Source organism: Canis aureus, chromosome 1, assembly GCF_053574225.1.
Source record: "Canis aureus isolate CA01 chromosome 1, VMU_Caureus_v.1.0, whole genome shotgun sequence".
NCBI classification, from domain to species: Eukaryota; Metazoa; Chordata; class Mammalia; order Carnivora; family Canidae; genus Canis; species Canis aureus.
Genome location: NC_135611.1, coordinates 74,254,545 through 74,270,719, shown reverse-complemented (window position 1 = coordinate 74,270,719; position 16,175 = coordinate 74,254,545). Strand labels below are relative to the sequence as shown.

General features: G+C 48.4%; 1 protein-coding gene across 7 annotated transcripts in view; it reads right to left on the bottom strand.

Annotated features, from left to right (window-relative positions):
- Window positions 1–15,761, bottom strand: part of GOLM1 (golgi membrane protein 1) — a 69,149-nt gene extending 53,388 nt beyond the window's left edge. Inside the window, exons 1-4 of one of the 7 annotated variants that reach the window (XM_077904884.1) lie at window positions 15,632–15,727; window positions 5,249–5,276; window positions 4,818–4,966; window positions 2,821–3,000 (exon numbers count right to left, since the gene is read on the bottom strand). In XM_077904884.1, the coding sequence (XP_077761010.1) occupies window positions 2,821–3,000; window positions 4,818–4,946 (309 nt within the window). In that variant the 5' untranslated portion in view covers window positions 4,947–4,966; window positions 5,249–5,276; window positions 15,632–15,727. Of the gene's footprint in view, window positions 1–2,820; window positions 3,001–4,817; window positions 4,967–5,248; window positions 5,277–6,999; window positions 7,109–14,750; window positions 15,013–15,161; window positions 15,314–15,631 lie in introns of those variants that run through there. The other 6 variants (XM_077904883.1, XM_077904882.1, XM_077904891.1 and 3 more) reach the window with 6 other exon arrangements.
- Between the last annotated feature and the right edge of the window lie 414 nt (window positions 15,762–16,175).

Sequence of the window (16,175 nt, the reverse complement as noted above, 5' to 3'; positions counted from 1 at the left end):
TGAAGAGAGACGCAGGGACATGAGCTCTCCTCGCGGCTGTGGTGGCTGTCACGGTTGCTTGCTGTGGCTCAGCCACACTGTTTACTCTTGGTTCTAACGGACACCCAGCATCTTCTTAATTCTTTCCTAAAGGTAGGGCAATTTTGTTCCATGCTTTCGATTTGGAATTTAAAAAAAAAAAAAAAAAAAAAAACCCCATACCAAAAAGAAGAGTATTACCACTACAGATGCTGTGGTTTACTCCATTTCTATGCCATTTACTGGTACCACAATTACTAGGACTAGTTATAATGACACTAGCTACCAGTTTTTTGAGTGTCTAGTCCATGCCAAGCATTGTGTGAAGCCCTCTATAAATATTATCTCACTGAATCCTCACACTGCAAGGGGGAGTCTACTGTTATTCTCACTCAAGAGCTGAGAAAACAGACCAAGAAATTTAAGTGACTTGCCTAAAATCATGGAGCTAAGGAAAACAAGATCTGAACCTAGCTCTGCCTGACTGGACACCCCGTGCCTTTTACCACTACACCAAGCTATAGCAGAAATCTTCCTGAAGCTAAGAAACTAGCCCCCCGCCCCCAGTCCCACCCCAAAATTAGAAGAACTTTCTATCACATATTCTAAGGGTTAAAAAGTCCAAATGAAAAGGGACTCTCATTCTTCCCCAGTGACTGGCTGTCTGTCTTTCAAATGCATATTTTATCCTCTTTACCTGGACTCCTGGATTTTCAGTATCTGTTTATTGCAACTCTAAGAGACTTCCTCCCCCTGGATCCCCAAATAGTTCCTGAATGGGTGGGGCAGGAGAGCTGAGACCTTGCATCGTGCCCCCGTTTGAAAAGAAACCATAAAACAAGCATTAAGAACGGTTTCTTCCTATATAGGGAGAGGTTTTCAGGGAACAGCCAGTCAACCATATTTCAAAGAATGCCAAGCTTGAGCTCTTATCTCCACATCGGATTATACTCCAGTGAACCAGCATCTCTATCTCAAGGACTCGCCTGTGGGAGGATGCTTCATGGACCGCATTACCAGGAATTCTCTAGAACAAACGGTTCTGTGCACAGCATATTCTCTGAGGAGTCTGCCCACCTGTACAGGAAACCCAGTTGTTTGCGGCCCATTTTATGGGGTCTGGAGCCAAACTAGCGCAAACTTACACCAAAGCAGAATGCCCATGAGCTGAAATTAACCAGCAATCTTTTTTCCTTCTCCCCACCCAAAAGGTACACCCACACTTTCATGCAACACACAGAATGATCCAGAAGCTTAGGGGAGAACAGAGAGATTATCACTCCTAGAATTTTGGGTTTCGTAGGGCAGTGGAATTTCAGAAGCATCTGGTAGACTGATGGAGTTAAGAAAACAAAAACACTTAAGCACAACAAGCAAACATGACTCACGGCCACACACTCATGTTATCTTCTATCACTACTATTTCAAAAAGAAAAAAATTTTAAAGTAAAAACACAGAAAAGCCAGAGGTTCCGAGTAAAAATCCTGTTCCAGGCCACAGCCAGGAACAGAGGAAGCGCTCCACCAGGCTGGATGGGCTTGTTACCCTACACTGCCCAGCGCGGGAGCCCATCTCCGCCCAGGCCCTGTGGGCAGCCCTGCGGGTCCCTTGCTCCCAGGGCCCCCTCCCCACCCCACACTCCCCAGTTCCCATCCCACTCTCCTTTCCTAACTGGGCAGGGGCCGGGTGCCAGACACATTCTCTGCACGTCCAAAGCCCAGATGGAATTTCTACCAACTCTATTCCTGGAGAATAAACTCTACTTTTTCCCAGAAATGTGCTTTAAGGAGTTATGTCTGTGTACATGCTATGAGCAATGTCTAGGTCCTATTCTAAAATCCGTTATGGGGGATTTATGGAGTATAAATAGCGTCACCCACAAAGTGAAGAAAAATTAGGATGCACTTTACTACAGCATTAAAACTGGAACAATTTCCAGAGAAGAAATACACATTTGTGAATATGATAAAGTACTCAGCAAATGAGTATTCTCTAAATGAAAAATCACAAGAGCTATCACCTTATACCTGTCAAAAGGGCTAAAATCAAAGAGACAAGAAATAACAAGTGTTGCTGAGGATGTGGACAAAAGGGAACCCTCCTTCACCATAGGTAGGAAGGTATATTGGTGCAGCCATTGTGGAAAGCAGGAAAAGGTTCCTCCAAAAATTAAAAGTAGACCTACCGTATGATCCAGCAATTCTACTGCTAGGTATTTATCTGAAAAAAACACTAATTCAAATAGAGATACGTACCCCATGTTCACTGCAGCATTACTCACCACAGCCAAGACAAGGAAGCAGCCCACGCGCCCACCAATAGATGGATAAAGATGTGGTACATGCGCATGTGTACACACACAGACACACACACGGGAATATTACTCAGTCATGAAAAAGAATGAAACCTTGCCATTTGTGACAACACAGATGGACCTAGACAGCATTTCGGTAAGTGAAATAAATCTGTGAGGCAAATATGCCTTGTGATTTCACTTACATGTGGAATCTAAAAACAAGAAACAAAATGTGTCATGGATGGAGAGCTGTCTGGAGGTGGGGGGGATGGGTAAAATACGAGGTGGGGGGATTAAGAGGTTCAAACTGCCAAGCATAAAATAAATAATGCGGGGACCCAACGTCCAACCCAGGGGAGAACTAACACGCAACAGCCTGATGAAGAGGCCAGAACCACATTATCGCATGAACCCCTCACGGCCCTGCATCTTCCCAGCGAGGGGAGTGCAATGGAGTCTCGACTGGCACCGGAGCGGAGCTACGGGGTTAGGGCACAGGCCTTGCCTTCTCGTCCTGGTAGATCTTGTTGACACTCTCCAGCTGCGAGTCGTGGCTGGACTGGATGCGGTCGAGCTGCTCCCGCTGCTTTTCCAGCTCCCCCTGGAACTCGTTCTTCTTCAGCTCCACGGCGCCCCTCTCGGCGGCCGCCCTGCGGACCCTGCCCTCCAGCTCCACGATCCTGGTCTAGGGGGACACCACACACGGCTGGTGAGGGCGAACCCAGGCTGACCCCGGGACCAGGCCGGGACAGAGAAGCCAGTTTGGGGGTTCAGGGCTCAGCACCAGCAGGAGACAGTACCTGGGGTGGGGGGGTGCTCCCACTCAGCCCTGCGGGTCCCTCCCCCAGGGCCCCTCCCCAACCCCACACACCCCTGCTCCCAGCCCACTCCCCTTCCTAACCAGGCCCAGGCTGCTGCCAGACACCACCTCTGCAGGTCCTGCAGAGCCGGATGGAAGCTCTGCAAACCTTCCTCCTAGACGATAAAGTCTACTTCCTCCCAAGATGTGCTTTAAAGAGTTCTGTGTGTTATGAACCATCTTGGAAGTCAATGGTGTAGAAGCTACAACAGTTTTTCCCAGAGACACAGTATTATAAGTAGAGGAAGTCACTTGTCTGGGCTTCTTTGTCACCACTGCTAATCTTCAAGGAAATACCACCATAGCCCTCCCAGGGGCTCTGGGTGGCTGAAATGACGTGAGTACATAAAGTGCCTCATGCTTTACCAGGTGCTCAAATATTTAGTTCTGTTTCCCTCCTGCTGATGACAAAGCACTTAACTCTTTGGCAGACAGAACTTCTAGCAACAGATTCATTTCTCCTGCTCTGGACACCATGTCCACCTGTGCCCAGAGGACGGGCTCCCGTGGAGTTCACACGAAAGCACCACCCCCCGGGGTGAGTAAGCCTGAGATGACCTCACATGGGATGGGGCTTCATGGCTCAGAGCCCAAGCTCTGCCCTCAGAAAGACTGGGTTCAAATCCTCAGGCCTCTTGTACGTTCTCTGTGTCTCGATCTGCCTACCTGGGAAATGGGGAAAATGAAGTCCCAAACCTACAAGGTTTGTGTACAGAAGATAGTGTATACAATGTGTTGTTGAAGAAAAATCATTTGGATACTTGTTAAAACAGAAAGGAAAACTTCCTTCAAGACTCCTGCAATAGGGGTCACGTCTATGCAGTAGGGGAGAGAACCGGCCCCACTCCGAACACAGCCAAGACAGCTAAGAGTTTACAGCCAATGGCAGAGGGAGGGGTCACTGGAGGAAGACTATCAAGGGGAGACCTCAAGAGCAGGGGGATTTCTGGCTAAAGGCAGGCGAAGAGCTCAGACATCACAGGAGAGGCAGTAGGTGCCTGACCAGATGCTGGGGGAGGGGATGATTTAGCAGGATTCTTTGCTAAGTGGCTGGGCAGGCTGCAGATGGGATATGGGAGGCCAGGAGGGAGGCCCCATGGAGAGGAGGGGTCAGAACTGCCTGACCATAGTCTCTGTCCTTGCTCAGCACTGCCGGACCCATGATAGGCAGTGATAATGGGAAAGCTAAAGTTACCCTTCCTTACATGATGATTTTAACAACTGGCCCATCTAAGCACACACTTCTCACACTTGTCACCCAAATGCATTTCCAATACCACTCTTTGAGGTCTAGCGTGGACTGGGGGGCCCGACGGGCTGTGGTCTGTGTACCGAAGCAAGCCGTCTTCCCAGAAACGGCCCCCACAGCTGGACTAAAAATCATTCACTCACAGGACAAGCAGAGGCGGCTGTTCCGGTAGCAATCCCAAATCACAGAGAGGTCCTCTCCCAGCCAAGAGCAGAGCTGGCGTGGAGAGTCTAGCCCGTGGCTGAGTGCAGGGTACCTAGAGCCCCAAACTCACGAAAGGAAGTACACGCATGCTGGACGGAATGCCTCAGGGGGTGGCAAACAGCAAACCCCTTGACCCCAGCACCCGGCAACTTTAAATACTTTGACACCCATGCAAATACAAGCAAAACACCTGCAGATCCACACTCCGCGAGCTGGCGATCCAGTAGTTGAAGCCCAGGACGATGATGCAGGCCACCAGGGCAGCCAGCACAAGGGGTGGCGACTTCATGCTCCGGCGCCCGTTTCCCAGTCCCATCATCTCAAAGGCTGGTTGAGAATCTGCCAAATAGAACAAGCCCATGAGCCTCTGTACAGCAGCGCTGGGCCTGGAGTAGACCACGTGCGCCGGCACAGCCGACACGAAGGCACTTTGCCTGGACACACGATCCCGCGGGAGAGAGCCGTGTAAGTAGCACAGCCTGAGCCCCCCAGGCCAGGCTCGCAGGAGTGAGCGTGTCCTGCAGCCCCAGCACCTGTGGCCCGAGACCTCGGGCAGGTAACAATCTCTCATGCGCGTCAGTTTCCTCCGCTGTCAAACGTTAGGGCGAGTGTAGCACTTACCACTCCAGTACAGGCTGACGTGAATCACCTGTTTGAACAGAGACGGCAAATATCAAATGCTTCCACATCACCTTAGGGGGGAAAAACCATTTCTCACTGTTCCCCGAAGAGCTCTTTTTGATTTGAGACCTAACAAGGAAGGGGTTTTCGCCCCTGGACAGAATCACTAATGACACCCAGTCAAAGCATTTGTTGAGCAAAGCCAGAAAGCACCCGGGAGTGTAGATGCCCACTAAGTCACGGCCCACCGTGGACCCCTCCACTCCGCACACGCACGCGCACACACACACGCTGTACACACGCACGGTGCTGCCCGCAGGAGAGGCGCTGGCCCAGGCCTCCTCAGAATGGCTGCTGCTCTCAGCGCGCAGCGCGGCCACCGCAGCAACACAGCTGCAGAGAGCAGCCCCTTGTCCAGAGAATCCCAGACGCAGCTTACAAGGTTTGTCTCGGGCTTCAACCCGAGACCGGGAGGCCGGGTACCAGCACTGTGCGCCGAGCATGGAAAGCCGACCTTCCCAAAAGGCTTTGCTGAGCCAGACAGAACAGGACCTGATCAGAGGGAGGGCAGCGTGCACAATAAAGGCCATCTCTGAGAACAGGTACGCTTCAATGCCAGGTGTGGCCCCGGGGGGTGGGGGGGGGCACCGGAGGGGACAGGGAGGGAAGACCCCAGGGACTCAGCTTCCAGGTTCAATTCCTGCGAGCAAGAATAGGGAAGAGCTGACAGGGCCAGCTCTCCCCCCAAGGTGTTCCTATCTAGGTGTGTCACCAGGAGACCTCTGCGGGAGGCTACATGGGGATAAATGAGCAATCTCTGGAATTGCCTGAAATAAAGCACCACCAGAATTCTGAAGCAAGACCTGACCTCAGCCTCTGCTGGTGCCTTCCTCACCAGATGAAAGAGGGGGAAGAAACTTTAAAAATCAAATATCAGTTGAAATCAGCAAGCACTATATATATTAAAGGTAATGCTCAGAAATACTAAACTTCTAGAAAATTCTATATACCTGCTGAAAACGTGTCTCCACTCCCTCATATCTGATTTTGCTCACAAAAGTCTTTTTTACTCTTTTTAAACTTTAAAAATATGTATAAAACTACAAATACAAATGGGGAGAAAGACCACACAGTCAAGTGTGAAATGAGAAGTCTCCCCTCTAACGGCAGCATCCTTCTATTCCAGCTGCTCTCAACCCTCACGGACTCCTGCATCACCTGGAACCGAGGCACGGCCCAATCCTTCACCTGCAATTCAATGGGTAGAGAAGGGCCCAGGTATTGGTAGTTTTCAGTGCTCCCAGGCGATTCTAATATCCAGCTACTCTCCTAGATATCATTCTGCATGTTTCTTGACATTTATACAAGCATCGACGTACATATTTTTAAATCCAAACAAGATCATTCACACTGTTCTGTAATGTCATGAGTCACTTAGTCATACATCTTATCGCACTTTTCCTGGTTGCACATTAGTTTGCTCTTTTCTTTTCAAAGTTCTGAATGGGCACCACTGTGTGCAAGGTTTACTTAACCTCCTACAGAGGGCCTTTTGGCTTATTTCCAACAATGCTGCCACGAACACCCTTTCACATCCACACCTGGGTTTGCAAACCCCTATCCAGGTGTGCGATCCCCAACACACAATCCTAAAATCCAAATTGTTCTAAGAGCCCAAAGGTAGTTTTAAAAACTTACCCATAGCAACCAAACCTGACCTGAACTCAGATCAAGGTCTGATCAGAACTTACCCAAAACTACTTAAAGTCTTTATCTTTCTCCCTTTGTGTGAATATTCATATGTCTTGCTGCAGAAAGATTAGTGTTCAAGTACAGGGTGCTCCACAGATCCTGCTGGGGTTGTCACATAATATATAATGAGTCCATCTTATTATCTTCTGAATTCTGACAAAATTCTGAATTCCAAATACCTCTGGCTTCCAGGGGTTTGGGAAGGGAGGAGGAACCAGCAAGGAGCTTACTCCATGTGAGGCACTCAAGTGTTTCCAACACAGCGGTCCCTGAAGCCTCTCAGCAGTTCTGAGGGGCACTAATCGCCCCCATTTTGCAAGCGATGGAATAAATCACAGACAGCTGTAGAAAAATTTCAAGAAGTGGTCCTGCTGGGTCATAGGTATTTAAAACTGATAGAGCTTATTGCCTCCAAAACATTTAGCAAATTACAAAGCACAAAGAGTAGAAAACCCTGGACGACACTGCCTTAGCCAGGTGATCAAAGTGAATGCAACTACTAGTGGGACAGACATCACAGACCACCCAACGGGATGCACTGGGGAGGAAAGTTCAGAGGAACTTATATTGAGGGCCATTCTATATTCAAAAAGTGTTAATTTAAAATCATGGAAAACAAGGAGAGTGAGAAACTGTCAGAGAGACGTGACAACTAAACAAAGGGATGGGTGGGTGAGGGATCTACTATGTTTGCAACTTTCATAAATTCAAGTCATCTAAAAAATTTTGGATAGATCTTATTCCATTGGCTTCCAAAGCAGTTCCAATAATTTACTCTCCCACTAGTAGAGAGAAATGTCTGTTTTCTCACACAATAAGACCAAAATAAAACTTCTGATGTTTGGCAAGCTCATCAGTAATGATGTTTTAAAATACATTTCTTGGGGTGCCCGGCTGGCCCAATCCATAGAGGATGTAACTCTTGATCTTGGGGTCATGGGTTTGAGCCCCACATTGGGCAAAGAGCCTACTTTAAAAAATATACTTCTTAGCATAAATGAGCATCTTTTCATTTATTGGCTATTGGTTCATTTTAGTGAAATGTGTTTTTATACTTTCTGCCCTTTTTTTTAAAGATTTTATTTATTCATGAGAGAGAGAAAGAGAGAGGCAGACACAGAGAGAGGGAGAAGCAGGCTTCCCATGGGGAGTCCGATGTGGGACTTGATCCTGGAACCGGGACCAAGCCCTGGGCCAAAGGCACTCAACCACTGAGCCACCCAGGCATCCCTTTTCTGCCCATTTTCAAACTTGGGTGTTCACCTTGTTGAATTGTAAGAGCTCTTTGTATGTTAAATCTTTGGTATTTCACGAGGATATCTTTTGTTCTCAATTTTTCATTTGTTCTTTGACTTTTTCACTTTTTCTTTGAATTTTTTGCCCATAGTTTTGGGTTGTTGGTGATGTTTTTAAAACAACCTACTCTTGTCAATCTTTTATCATGTCTGGATTTTGCTTACACTTTTTTTTTTTAAGATTTTATTTATTTACTCATGAGAAACACAGAGAAAGAGAGAGGCAGAGACACAGGCAGAGGGAGAAGCAGGCTCCACGCAGGGAGCCTGACATGGGACTCGATCCCAGGACCCCAGGATCATGCCCTGGGCTGAAGGCAGACGCTAAACCGCTGAGCCACCCAGCAATCCCGATTTTGCTTACACTTAAAAAGACATTTCTACTCTAAGTTTAGAAGCACATTTACTCATATCTCCTCTCAACATACCCATGGCCTCATATATTTATTTAAATCTTCCATCTACTTGGAGTTTCCTTTTGGTGTAAAGAGTAAAAAATCCAAAAAATATTGGGTTTTGGTGTGTGTGTGTGTGTGTGTGTGTGTGTTTGAGAGAGAGAGAAAGAGAGACGGCTAGCCAGTTCTGTCAGCACCCTTTACTAAAAAATATATTTTTACCTAGGGCTTTGAAAGCCTATCTTCGTCTACACTTAATTCCCTAACAATATACTTCTAGATGGAGTCCATGTAAGAGTGTTTATTTTATTCCAGCAGATAGAAGTCAATGGATGGATATACTACAAGCCTGAAAACAATAAAAAATCTCAATTCTCACTTCAAGGTAAGTATTCTGATGATCATTCAAAACTCTTCCTTGAGCCAATTAGAATGTACTGACCAACTATCCTGAGACAGGTGCTGTGCTAGCACTAAGCAACTCAGGACAGTGTTAAAAGAATAAACTCTAGAACCCATTGTCCAGTGTCAGACTCCAGTTCCACCTCTTAGGAGCCATAGGACCTATCTGAGCATCACTGTCCTCACAAGGTTATTGTGAGGATGTAATGAGTTAAGATATGAGAGGTGCTTAGAACCACACATGGCACATAGTAATTGCTCAATAAATTTGACTATTAGAGATGGAAAGATGAATAAGAAATCATTTCTAGATCTAGTCATTTCCCCATTTCATAAAGAAAAGGTGATGAATGTCTTCCTTCCACCATCATTCTACTTTATAAGGAACCAGCTTTATGCATTCGTCCTATTGACTCTGCTGTCAATAAAGCAGCAGTAACTGCCATCACCTAAGGCAGACTCCCCGCTGCCACCACGGCACCAGACACCCCAGACCAGGACCCCATTATGAAAAAGAGAGGTTCTGGGAAGCCCGACATGAGCCTGGTCTCAGAAGCCCCTTGCTATGACCCAGCACCTGGCTGGCCAGGAAGCCACGCAACTGCCCAGAGGGCACAGACAGGAGAGCCTGGGGCTCCTAAGGGACACAGGGCCACTTGGCTATGGAGGTGAGCACGAGGGAGGGCAGCCGGGCACTTTGGCACTGACTTTCAGGACTGTAGAAACCTCTGCTGCTGAAAACAAAAGGCCAGATACAGGTAGGAAATGATGAAGGCTAAGGTGGTAACTCGGAGCCATCATTGACAAGTGTCAGGTACTTCAAACACTCTCCTTCCCCAACCTTAGTTCTCTGGGCCGAGGGGGTGACGGCAGGGGTGGGAGACAATTGCATCAGGTATGTTAATATTCACTGTAACTGGGGCTTCAGAATGGGTTCTGTCTCGTATTTGACTGTATCTGACACACTGAAAAATGGTTAACCTAAATCAGCTGAACTCTGTGGAACCCCCAGGCTTCCCTGGAGAAAAATAAAGTGATGTGTTTCTGCATTAAATGTCTCTTGGTAATAGGAAATGTAAAAAAAAAAAAATTGCACATTCTTTCCTACTGGCTTCATTTTAAAAATTCAACCTACTGGTTAAAATTATTATTTGCATGTAAGATAAAGATCTTTTTGTAGGGGATCCCCAGGTGGCTCAGTGGTTTAGCACCTGCTTTTGGCCCAGGGCGTGATCCTGGAGTCCCGGAATCGAGTCCCTCGTCAGGCTCCCTGCATGGAGCCCGCTTCTCCCTCTACCTGTGTCTCTGCCTCACTCTCTCTCTCTCTCTCATGAATAAATAAATAAAATCTTTAGAAAAAAAAAATCTTTTTGTAAAAGAAGAAAAACCTCTAATTACTTAAGAAAAGCACCTGAAAATGAGCAACCTGCCAAATACACTGGCCCCTTGATTTACTTTTTTTTTTCTCTTGTTTACTTATTTCCACATAGGTCTTTTTCTTCTTTTTTTAAGATTTAAGAGAGAGCACTCAAGCAGGGGCAGGATGGGCAGAGGGAGACAACTAGAGAAGTTTAAGCAGGTTCTGCGTTCAGTGCAGAGCCTGACGTGGGGCTCAATCTCACCACCCTGAGACCATGACCTGAGCTGAAATCAAGAGCAGGACGCTTACCCAAATGAGCCAGCCACCCAGGTGCCCCAAGAATTTATTTTTAAGTAATCTCTATACCCAACATGGGGCTTGAACCTACAACCCTGAGATCAAGAGTCACACGCTCTACGGACCGGGGGCCCCTCCACATGGGGGTTTTTAATCATATAGGCAGATACTGTATGTAAGAGCAATCGAGTCAGAACAGCTCATTAGACCAACGTGACCGCCGCGGAAACCATACAGCTTCTCCGTGAGAGAGCCCCACCTTTCTTCCTTCTCCAAAACGGCCTCACCTGGATCTCGGAGACTCTGCAGGAGGCTTAGCAGGAAGCCCAGAAGTCCCTCTGCACTGAGCAAACAGACCTGAGACGCCCTGCTCAGGGCAGATGAAGGATTCGGTCACCAACAATTTTCTGAGGGTTTAAAAACATTCTGCCCTGCCCCAAGAATGTCCCCAAGCAGAGGTGAGCATGCCATGCCAGCCCTGTTTTGTGAACACAGCCGCCCCAGCTCCCTTGAGGGCCACAGCTGTCTCTGGTTCCAGACAGAGTTGATGAGCTGATCCAAATCCACTCATAGGGTTATTATGAGGACTCAACCGGTTAAAATACTTATTATCTGGCCCCTTACAGAAGTTTTTCAACTCCTGCTCTAAGCCATTAGCATTGAATGACCAGGTCCACAGCATTCTCCTGAAATTGCTCTAAAAGCTTACCAGGAAGTGCAGAGAATTTCTTCTTACTTCCCCAACCCCCAATTACAAACATCATGTTTCCCCAGCTCTGGAAGCTGGCAGTTTATAAAGGAAAAACTTAAACATTATGGTGATCTTAGTAATACCGTACTGCATATTTGAAAGTTGCTACCAGGGTACATCTTAAAAGTTCTCACAAGAAAAGAATTTTGTGACTGTGGTGACAGACATTAACTGGATTAATTGTAGTGGTCATTTCTGCAATACATACTGACTTGGGTTAGGGCTGCTGAATCACTACATTGTACTCCTGAAACTAGCGTGACGTCAGTTATACCTCAAAAAAATTTTCTTAAAAAACTTTTAAAATCCGTGTGCATGACAGGGTGCCTGGGTGGCTCAATCAGTTAAGCAGCTGCCTTTGGCTCAGCTCATGATCTCCAGGCCCTTGGATGGAGCTCCACATCAGGTTCCTTGCTTGCCCCACTCCCTCCGCCCCTCCCCCAGCCCTCCAGCCCTGCTCATTCTCTCTCTCTCTCTCTCTCTCATATTTTAAAAATTCATTTGCATGTTTAGTATCACATACTGAAAATACCAAAGAGCAAGATGGACAACTGAAAATGAATGAGAGGAACCAAATTCCATTGTGCTTTTTCCAGCACTTGAAATTTTCTGAAGAAAGGCCACCTCCTACATGGATGCCAAGACTACATTTTGGCAGGAACTCCCGAATTTTCCTCTAGTTCAAGAGTTGGCAAACTGTAGCCCAAAGGCTGAATCCTGCCAGCCACCTGTTTCTGTACACTGCCTATAAGCCTAGTTTTTCAGTTTTTAATGGTTAAAAAAATCAAAAGAATATTTCATGACACGTGAATAGCACATGCAATTAAAATGTGGGAATCCATAAATAAAGTTTTATAAGGACACAGTCACTCCCACTCATTTATCCCTTGTCTATGGCTGTCAGGTTACAAGAATTGAGTCCACCAACAGGGCACATGCATCCCAAAGGGTAATGGAAGATGCTCCACAGGGCTGGAGAAGAAAATCTGAGAAGTTATGTTAATTTGTATCCATGAAACATAGTGATATAACTATTACATAAAAAAAAACTTGAAACTATATTATATGTAGACTAATAATATTAAGGATCTTATACCATCTTCCATTTTACTAATTCTATTACACGACCATTAAATATCAACAGTGCTAATAAAAGTAGAAACTGACCTGCATGCTAAGTCTCTCTGTTGAAAGGCACATGGCCCCAACCTGTGAGGTGCCTGAGGAGCTCCTCTGACCTCGGCACTGTGCACAGAGAGGTGGACTGACAAATTATAACCAGACTAAACCTTCCAGAGGCTAAGAAGCTTTAAGATTCATATAAAAAGCACAAATTAAAGTCATTCTAATAAACATAAGCATGGGCAAACACAGGCCCACTGCTGGGAAGGCACATCTTCAGTTCTGCATGAACCATGTCCCAAAGTAAAACCTATGATGATATAATCAGATCTGGCAAGAAACAGGCCAAAAATATTCACAATTCAAGGAGTATATGAAATAGGGTTTTACCTCTACTGCCACTAAGCATGAATCCAACTCTAAGAAGTATTATGGACCTTGAGATACAAGACAGTAATAGCACGTGCACCTGACTTATAAATAACAAAACCACAGGGGAGTGCTAAACATCTGTGTAATTGAGATAGCAGATATATAACAATGAATTAATTTTAAGTTTTTGTTTTTTAGATTAATGAGAATGATCAAAAAAGTTTGGAAACCATAGCAAGTTACCATCTGTATCAGTATAATCATTATCATACTCTGACGTACATTTTCCTCCTGTTGGGGACTAATTAATCTTCAAAATCTTAGCTAAGGAAAGTGCTATTAACACAGTCCTGAAGGGTTTTAAACAAAAATAAGATCAAAATATTGTAACAATCAGAGAAGGCATGATTCCCCCCCCCCCCCAAAGGGTAGGAAATTCACTGTGCGAAACAAAGCAGACTCCCTGGGAACTTGGTAAGGACTTCTGAAACTTCAAGCCAAGTCCTTTCATGTGATGTCATCATTAACTGGAAAAGTTGAGAAAAGAAAATGACCACAACCTAAGAATGTTTTTTTGTAGGAGGAAATGGAGAGCAGGAAAATGAAATACTACTCACGCTTTTCTAAGGTAAGACAAAAGCATATCAAGACCATTTCTCCTACTTTTGAAAAAAAAAAAAAAGTGCTTTTTTGTTTTTTAAACAATAAAAAAAGAAGTGTTTTTCTCTTATCCAAACGATGGATGTTCTTTCTCACCTTAGGTCATTCAAAAGAAAATAAAAGGTAATAAAGCAATACAACTACATTAAAGCCAGGGCATGGGGCCTCTCATCCGTCATCTCCTGCTCTCCCTTCTCTGGGGCTAGCCTTCTCTAGGGGCCACGCCACCTCCAAGCTCCTTTCCACTACTGTACCAGCCACAGGACACTGCTCAGCACAGCCGGCTAGAAGCCTCCTCCCTGGAGAGGCAGTTTCCCCAGGCTCTGCCCTTCTACCTTGTGCTTCAGACGCAGAAAGCCTGTCTGCACATTCACAGGGTTTTCAATAAGGTCAGCAGTTTCCTCCTTGCTGGGGGAAAGTGGCCACAAAAGCCAACTGAAGACAGATAGCCCCTGACACATTCAACCATCCTCACTTCTGTTTCTGCCCTACCCCTCAAAAAATAATATAAATACAAAAATCTTTTCATCCCTCATCAATAACCCGGCCCATTGCTAACAATTAGAAAGGGGACGGCATCCTTAGCTCCCCAGAGCAATGTCGTCCACATCTGATCCCCTTTAGTCCCCATAACCACTCCTTCCTCTCATTCTTGATCCTACATTATAACAAAACCCATGGGGGGGGGGGGCGGGCGGGTGATAACCTCTGCACAGAAAACCAAAACAGGGATCCCTGGGTGGCACAGCGGTTTGGCGCCTGCCTTTGGCCCAGGGCGCGATCCTGGAGACCCGGGATCAAATCCCACATCGGGCTCCTGGTGCATGGAGCCTGCTTCTCCCTCTGCCTGTGTCTCTGCCTCTCTCTCTCTCTCTCTCTGTGACTATCATAAATAAATAAATAAAAATTTAAAAAAAAAAAAAAACCAAAACACGTCTGGAAGAGCTGACTGTTTTCTTTAAACATCGTAGGGATTCAATGTCTTTTTGACCACTGATATCTTAAAAATTGAGTTCTGGCCTAAGGACAGCATGTCTTACCATATTGCTGGTTGTACTTACAAATAAAATTATTCTTCCCAAGTGCATGAGCTTACCTTAATCTTCTATAGCGTAAGCAGGAGGAGCCAGACCGCCAAGAGATTCCACCGCTCCCCTGGTCTCATGCTCCAAAAATTACAGAAATACTGAAACTGCCTAAATTTGAGTCAACATGACGGCCATAAGTCAAGGAGAGTCACTCGAAAGCTGTTAAGTATTTCATCAGACTGTGGGACATCTTAATAATCCATCCCTAGGAATGTGCGGGATTTCGAGCTATAGGGCTTTGGAGAACCCAAACCAGACAAAGGAAATCTCAGACTCGCGAAAGCCACACAAGTTTGGTCATGCAGATCTCGAGAAGAGATACCTGAAAGTGACCAGCAACGTCACGGCATCCCCGGCACGACGGTCCTTAAATGATACTAAAAAGAACATCCATCAAAATAGGCATTGCCTTACTTTACCTTAAAAAGAGAAATCATCACAAACAGCACACGGAGTGTGAAACAAACTGTGTATAAACCCAGGAGACTATTTTTACAGCGGAGCAAAAGTTGTGCGGACGCTGCCCACAGTCCCAGGCTGGAAACGCTCGTTCGGGCGCGAGCCTGGAGCAGCCCCGCCACCGGCTCGCGGCCCGGGTCACCTGCCCACGCGGCCGCGCCTCCCCCGGCGCCGGGGACGAGCGCCGCTTCGGGGCCGCCCGCCTCCACCCCGGGCGCCGCGCCACAGCGGAGAACAGAACAGCAAGGCCGCGCGCGGCCCCGACCGGCGGCCCCGGCCCGGAGCACACGCGCTGCCCTCGCGGCGGCCGGGGCCGGGGGCCGGGGGCCGGGGGGCAGGCGGCGCCGGGGCGGCTCGGGCTCGCGGGCTCCGGACACCCGCGGCGGCGCGGGCGGGGGAGCGGGGAGGCGGCCGGGCGCCGCGCACTCACCTCCGGCCGCGGCTCGAGCCGCTCGGCGCCGCAGGACCCGCTCCCAGGCCGCCCGCCGCCGGCCTCGCGCTCCCGTCCGCCCCGCGCCGCGCCGCGCCCAGCACCGCCGCGTCTCGGCCTCCGCAGCCGCGAGTCCCCGCCCCCGGTCCGCGCCGGCGGCGTGGGGAGGAGGTGGCGCCGCGAGCGCCGGGAGGCGAGGCCGGGGCCGCGCCCGCCTGCACGCCCCCCTCCCCGCGCGCCCCCCTCCCCGCGCGCCCCCTCCTCGGCCGCCCCCCTCCCCGCGGTCCCCTCCCCGCGAGCCCCTCCTCGGCCGCTCCCCCTCCCCGCGCGCCCCCTCCCCTCCCCGCGGCCCCCTCCCCGGCCGCCCCCCTCCCCGCGCGCCCCTCCCCGCGCGCTCCCTCCCCGAGGCCCCCTCCCCGCGCGCCCCCTCCCCTCCCCGCGGCCCCCTCCCCGCGCGCCCCCCCGCCGGCCGCCCCCCTTCCCCTCGCGCCCCTCCCCGCGCGCTCCCTCCCCGCGCCCCCCCCGCGGCCCCGTCCCCGCGCGC